Source organism: Chanos chanos, chromosome 7 (genome assembly GCF_902362185.1).
Source record: "Chanos chanos chromosome 7, fChaCha1.1, whole genome shotgun sequence".
Lineage (NCBI taxonomy): Eukaryota > Metazoa > Chordata > Actinopteri > Gonorynchiformes > Chanidae > Chanos > Chanos chanos.
This window is the reverse complement of record NC_044501.1, coordinates 48,683,805-48,691,304: the sequence shown is the minus strand read 5'-3', so window position 1 is coordinate 48,691,304 and position 7,500 is coordinate 48,683,805. Positions and strand designations below refer to the sequence as shown.

The 7,500-nt window shown below is 41.9% G+C and overlaps 1 protein-coding gene across 1 annotated transcript in view; it reads right to left on the bottom strand.

Annotated features, from left to right (window-relative positions):
* LOC115816510 (adhesion G protein-coupled receptor L3) overlaps window positions 1-7,500 on the bottom strand; it is a 160,955-nt gene that overhangs the window by 103,498 nt on the left and 49,957 nt on the right. Inside the window, exon 3 of the mRNA XM_030779464.1 lies at window positions 413-522. Within this exon, the coding sequence (XP_030635324.1) occupies window positions 413-522 (110 nt within the window). The remainder of the gene's footprint in view (window positions 1-412; window positions 523-7,500) is intronic.

The following is a 7,500-nucleotide window of genomic DNA, read 5'->3' as shown; positions in this document are numbered from 1 at the left end:
CTCTCCAAAGCGTTGTATTGTTGCTGTGAAGGAGGGGAAAGGTAATGCCACAGATGAAGGTGTAACAAACATTCCCACAGAAGCACTGGTGTAATTATACCTGCTATCAGAATTAATCACGCTAAAGCAGGCCAGCGTGTTCTTTGTTCTCCATGGTGACAGACAGCAGAAGGGTCTCTGATCAGTCATGCTGGGGGAGTACAGCTGGTGTTAATATAAGATTCACAGAAAGATACCCAAAAAGCCTACTCCTCTATGTGGGAGTTTGAGTGAGAGAGCGTGTGAGACTGTGTGTGTCAGTGTATCTGTGTATGTATATGAACGTGCGTGATGTCTATACTTGCTTTGCTACCTTAGGAGGACATCTGACTTAAAGCACGCTATTCTACACTGTGTGTATGCTGATACGTACTGTAAGGGACACACTCATATTGGACCTCCAGGTACTTGTATGTTCCAGGACAAGGGTCAGGAAACGCATCAGGTCCAGCAACCACAGCACACTGCGTCCGGTTATTGCATCTGAAACAGACAGAGCACAATCCAGTCAAACACATGGAGAACCAGGTACATCCACCCTGGAGGTGCACATTTAAATCAGTCAACTACTAGGAGAACCAGGTAAATTTACACTGAAAGTGTAAATTTAAATCAGTCAACCACACAGAAATCCGAGTAGATTTACACTAAGAGTATACATTTAAATCAGTCAGCCACACAGAAAAAGGACATGTAACTGTAACTCAGAAACTGTAAAATATTTGACCTCGTTTAATGAATGTCAGATAAGTCTTAAATGACTCTGTATACGTCCAGGAAATTTGAAACTAAATAAAATCGATCCTCATAATTGTGCAGTGTAGAAACAGTCATACTAGAGAAATTCAGTCGTACTGGAGAAACAAACTCAGTCATACTGGAGAAACTCAATGTCGGCCTGATGTCACCTGCCTGTGGCTCCAACCAGAACTCCATTACTGAGGACATATAATGCAGCTAATGAATGAAACTAAATGATATTTCAGGGCTGAGATTAAGGAAGCGTTGAGTTTGCGGGTTGGGTGGACACAGATTGGTTTGTGGGCAGTCAGCAGAAAAGAGAGAGAGAGAGAGAGAGAGAGAGAGAGAGAGAGAGAGAGAGAGAGAAGTGGACACCCATGACTAATATGCACAGGACACAGTCATTTGCAAAATAAGACTGGACCCAAGATGCCATAACACGCACACGCGCACACACACACACACACACACACACACACACATATGCACAGTGCACAATCACTTGAACCATGTTCACATCTGCAGTCATTTGGTACTGAGTGATTGTTCTCATACAGACACAGAAGCTGAATTAGCCTTCATCCCAGTGAAATCTTTAACTACATTACCATGAATGAGTTTACCTTCACTCATCGATTTAATGCTGAGGGAACGTGGACTCATAAAGCAAATGACAGCTCATCACATAGTGCTGACCTTCACAGAGACGTGACTGACTGACACAGCTCAGACACTATTCATTTCTCACAATAGCAGGCAGTGTGAGGTCACGGCAGGCAGTTCCAATGATTCACACTGTACAATTAAAAGGTTCCTTTACACCTTAATTAACATTGATTCAGGCAGAACTAATCAATCTCAGCACGAACGAGACAGCGAGGGAGTTTCTCATCTGAGGAGAGAAATAATGAGAGTTCACACTGCAATCTCCACTTTACAGGGTCATAAGCCAGACATCACTCTCTCACACACACACACACACACACACACACACACACACACTCAATCATACGCACACACACATCCATTCACTGTTTGACTTGATCACCAATAACTGTGTTTATTCTTCTGCACCACTACAAAAATGATGTGTGCATCTGTATGTATCTGTGTGTGTGTGTCTGTGTGTGTGTGTGTGTGATTGAGTTTGAGTGTGTGTGTGTGTGTGTGTGTGATTGAGTGTGAGTGTGTGTGGGGGGGGGGGTGGGGGGGGGGGGTTGTAAAACAACCTTGAAATGGATTAAATTGTAAATAATGATTTCTGATGAAGTCAGAATCCTGGATTAATTTTGTAATCTGAGTTGGTCAACATGATACTTAATAATCCACTAAAACAGATTAAAGGCCCGCTAAGGACCTTGCATAAATCCATGTTTTTTGTAAACATTATTTTCTTTGTGTTGCGCAGTATTCATTTATACATTTTTATAGTTCAGCTAATACAAGCATACCATAAATTCTCAAATAGTGGCCGGGGCCTTTATTTACCTCCACTGAAGAAAGAACCAGGCCTTTATTTGAGACAGGCTATAATTATTCTGATTCTGATTCTGATTAGAGACAGGGCATTATTTAATATGTTACTCTGATCTGCAGGATCATAATACAAACGAAACAGCACAGATTGTTTTAAGTCTGTGTGCTGTTGTGAAAGCTACAATGTGAGAATGTTTAATCAGATTGTTTTAAGTCTGTGTGCTGTTGTGAAAGCTATAATGTGAGAATGTTTAATCAGATTGTTTTAAGTCTGTGTGCTGTTGTGAAAGCTACAATGTGAGAATGTTTAATCAGATTGTTTTAAGTCTGTGTGCTGTTGTGAAAGCTATAATGTGAGAATGTTTAATCAGATTGTTTTAAGTCTGTGTGCTGTTGTGAAAGCTACAATGTGAGAATGTTTAATCAGATTGTTTTAAGTCTGTGTGCTGTTGTGAAAGCTATAATGTGAGAATGTTTAATCAGATTGTTTTAAGTCTGTGTGCTGTTGTGAAAGCTACAATGTGAGAATGTTTAATCAGATTGATGCAATATACATAGCTGTCTATTGCATCACCTTGTGTGCAATACACAATAAAGGTTAGCACACAGACTGCACAAAAGTGAATGTTTCATGAGCATTCAAACTGCAAAATTTTCGCAGATCATTTTAACGTACTAATATTACCTGAATTTAGAGAGAGAACAAAGACAACAATTATTGACAGATTAAAACCATCTGTGGATATAGCAAATGATAGAATTACTGTTCTTTGAAAACTATTGTATCACAAAGTGAAATTGGTGATCATTTACTACATTTACATCGATTAGTGTTGATTATTCTGTGAATTATTTGTTTTATTGTTAATCAAGGAGGATAAACAGTGGAAATTATGACAGATTTAAAGGTAAAATCTGTTCCTCTGTTTCCAGCTCACCAGCCGACATGTCCCTACAGTACCTACGCCATCTAAAATCAGACATTTTTTCCCTTCTGTGACTTTTTCCAAGTACTGTTAAGATGTGCTGTTATATGAAACAACTCATAGAAATAATGGAATAACTCGTAGGAAACAGGATGGAGAGACTTTTGGCAGTGATGTCCCTGAATAATAATAATGGACCATTAACACACACAATTCTACAGCAACCACAATCCATGTGAGTTAAAACACTATTGATATGGTGTTTCTGATAAAAAGTGAAACTAATAGTAACAGAGTGGTGAGCATAATTACTGTATGTTGCTGATTACTGCATGTTGTTGATTACTGTATGTTGTTGATTACTGTATGTTGTTGATTACTGTATGTTGTTGTGCTGATGTAAATAATGCTGTGGAAATATGATGACTTTACCACCTGAGACTCTCTGTCACACCTGGCCTGTATTTGGGACCTAGGCGGCACCCCCCGCTCTAATTTGAGATGCGGGCATTATTTGATACCCGGCTTTTATTTGAGAATTTATGGTACGTCATCTCTGTATGATGCGACTCAAATAAAATCCTTATTTCACTTTTAATCCCAAGGTTTTAGTTGACCTATATCACACTGTATGTCTATCTGCTCTTGTCTGTGTTGTGAGAGGGAATAAGACCTGGCAATGCACTGGTTTAGCTTTGGTTTTTTAAATGGAATTGAACGACACCATACATCAGCACTGGGTCACATGCCACGGCTCAAAGAGGGCAGGTCTTCACAGTACAGCCCTCACAATACCTGCTAAATTAAGCAGCACAAAAACCCTCTACAGCTAACACAAACATATTTATAAATGATACTTACTGTATCTTAAAACGAAATACTACACTGTTAATAAATGAAATATTATACTCAACACAAACATATTTATAAATGATACTTACTGTATCTTAAAACGAAATACTACACTGTTAATAAATGAACAAAAACCCTCTACAACTAACACAAACATATTTATAAATGATACTTACTGTATCTTAAAACGAAATACTACACTGTTAATAAATGAAATATTATACTCAACACAAACATATTTATAAATGATACTTACTGTATCTTAAAACGAAATACTACACTGTTAATAAATGAGATACTACACTGTTACTAAATGAAATATTACACTGTTACTAAATGAAATACTACACTGTTACTAAATGAAATACTACACTGTTACTAAATGAAATATTACACTGTTACTAAATGAAATATTACACTGTTACTAAATGAAATACTACACTGTTACTAAATGAAATATTATACTCTTAATAAATGAGATACTACACTGTTACTAAATGAAATATTATACTCTTAATAAATGAAATATTACACTGTTAATAAATGAGATACTACACTGTTACTAAATGAAATATTACACTGTTACTAAATGAAATACTACACTGTTACTAAATGAAATATTACACTGTTAATAAATGAAATACTACACTGTTACTAAATGAAATATTACACTGTTAATAAATGAAATACTACACTGTTACTAAATGAAATATTATACTCTTAATAAATGAAATATTATACTCTTAATAAATGAAATATTATACTCTTAATAAATGAAATATTATACTCTTAATAAATGAAATACTACACTGTTAATAAATGAAATACTACACTGTTACTAAATGAAATATTACACTGTTAATAAATGAGTGCTTCAGAGTTCGTACAGCGGAAGGTTCTAACTGAAATACCGCCCAGTAGTGTACGGGCCTGTGTACCAGTCAGTAGTGTACGGGCCTGTGTACCAGTCAGTAGTGTACAGGCCTGTGTACCAGTCAGTAGTGTACAAGCCTGTGTACCAGTCAGTAGTGTACGGGCCTGTGTACCAGTCAGTAGTGTACAGGCCTGTGTACCAGTCAGTAGTGTACAAGCCTGTGTACCAGTCAGTAGTGTACAGGCCTGTGTACCAGTCAGTAGTGTACAAGCCTGTGTACCAGTCAGTAGTGTACAGGCCTGTGTACCAGTCAGTAGTGTACGGGCCTGTGTACCAGTCAGTAGTGTACGGGCCTGTGTACCAGTCAGTAGTGTACAGGCCTGTGTACCAGTCAGTAGTGTACAGGCCTGTGTACCAGTCAGTAGTGTACGGGCCTGTGCACCAGTCAGTAGTGTACGGGCCTGTGTACCAGTCAGTAGTGTGTGGGCCTGTGTACTAGTCAGTAGTGTGTGGGCCTGTGCACCAGTCAGTAGTGTACGGGCCTGTGCACCAGTCAGTAGTGTACGGGCCTGTGTACCAGTCAGTAGTGTGTGGGCCTGTGTACTAGTCAGTAGTGTGTGGGCCTGTGTACCAGTCAGTAGTGTACGGGCCTGTGTACCAGTCAGTAGTGTGTGGGCCTGTGTACCAGTCAGTAGTGTGCGGGCCTGTGTACCAGTCAGTAGTGTGCGGGCCTGTGTACCAGTCAGTAGTGTGCGGGCCTGTGTACCAGTCAGTAGTGTGCGGGCCTGTGTACCAGTCAGTAGTGTGTGGGCCTGTGTACCAGTCAGTAGTGTACGGGCCTGTGTACCAGTCAGTAGTGTGTGGGCCTGTGTACCAGTCAGTAGTGTGTGGGCCTGTGTACCAGTCAGTAGTGTACGGGCCTGTGTACCAGTCAGTAGTGTGTGGGCCTGTGTACTAGTCAGTAGTGTGTGGGCCTGTGTACCAGTCAGTAGTGTACGGGCCTGTGTACCAGTCAGTAGTGTACGGGCCTGTGTACCAGTCAGTAGTGTACGGGCCTGTGTACCAGTCAGTAGTGTGTGGGCCTGTGTACCAGTCAGTAGTGTACGGGCCTGTGTACCAGTCAGTAGTGTGTGGGCCTGTGTACCAGTCAGTAGTGTACAGGCCTGTGTACCAGTCAGTAGTGTGTGGGCCTGTGTACCAGTCAGTAGTGTGTGGGCCTGTGTACCAGTCAGTAGTGTACGGGCCTGTGTACCAGTCAGTAGTGTACGGGCCTGTGTACCAGTCAGTAGTGTGTGGGCCTGTGTACCAGTCAGTAGTGTACGGGCCTGTGTACCAGTCAGTAGTGTGTGGGCCTGTGTACCAGTCAGTAGTGTGTGGGCCTGTGTACCAGTCAGTAGTGTGTGGGCCTGTGTACCAGTCAGTAGTGTACGGGCCTGTGTACCAGTCAGTAGTGTACGGGCCTGTGTACCAGTCAGTAGTGTGTGGGCCTGTGTACCAGTCAGTAGTGTACGGGCCTGTGTAGCAGTCAGTAGTGTGTGGGCCTGTGTACTAGTCAGTAGTGTACGGGCCTGTGTACCAGTCAGTAGTGTACGGGCCTGTGTACCAGTCAGTAGTGTACGGGCCTGTGTACCAGTCAGTAGTGTGTGGGCCTGTGTACCAGTCAGTAGTGTACGGGCCTGTGTACTAGTCAGTATTGTGTGGGTCTGTGTACCAGTCAGTAGTGTGTGGGCCTGTGTACTAGTCAGTAGTGTGTGGGCCTGTGCACCAGTCAGTAGTGTACGGGCCTGTGCACCAGTCAGTAGTGTACGGGCCTGTGTACCAGTCAGTAGTGTACGGGCCTGTGTACCAGTCAGTAGTGTACGGGCCTGTGTACTAGTCAGTAGTGTGTGGGCCTGTGTACCAGTCAGTAGTGTGTGGGCCTGTGTACTAGTCAGTAGTGTACGGGCCTGTGTACCAGTCAGTAGTGTACGGGCCTGTGTACCAGTCAGTAGTGTGTGGGCCTGTGTACCAGTCAGTAGTGTACGGGTCTGTGTACCAGTCAGTAGTGTACGGGCCTGTGTACCAGTCAGTAGGGTATGGGCCTGTGTACTAGTCAGTAGTGTGTGGGCCTGTGTACTAGTCAGTAGTGTACGGGCCTGTGTACCAGTCAACAGGATAAAAAGAAAGACTCAAAAGTACAAGAAACAACAAGAAAATTCAGAAGGCATTTTAAGCTGAAATGTTGACTTGTAATTTATAATATATAACTCCATATTACACCTACGTACAGACACAGACAGACAGACACACACACACGGACACACACATACGATACTTGGGCCTGAATGAATTCAGCGAAGTGCTCCAGAGAGACAGTACATCTTTAATCAATGTCAGCAGTTCCCTTCTTTCAAAGCAGTCTGTGTGTGTGTATGTGTGTGCGTGTCTGTGTGTGTGTGTGTGTATGTGTGTGTGTGTGTGCTTGTGTATGTCTGAAGGTATTATATAGGTTTGTGCATACTAATGTGTGTGTATTAAGTGTGTGTGTGTATTAAAGTGTGTACCAGTAGGTGTGTGTGGGGGAGGGGGGGGGGGGGGTTCTGACATTGATTA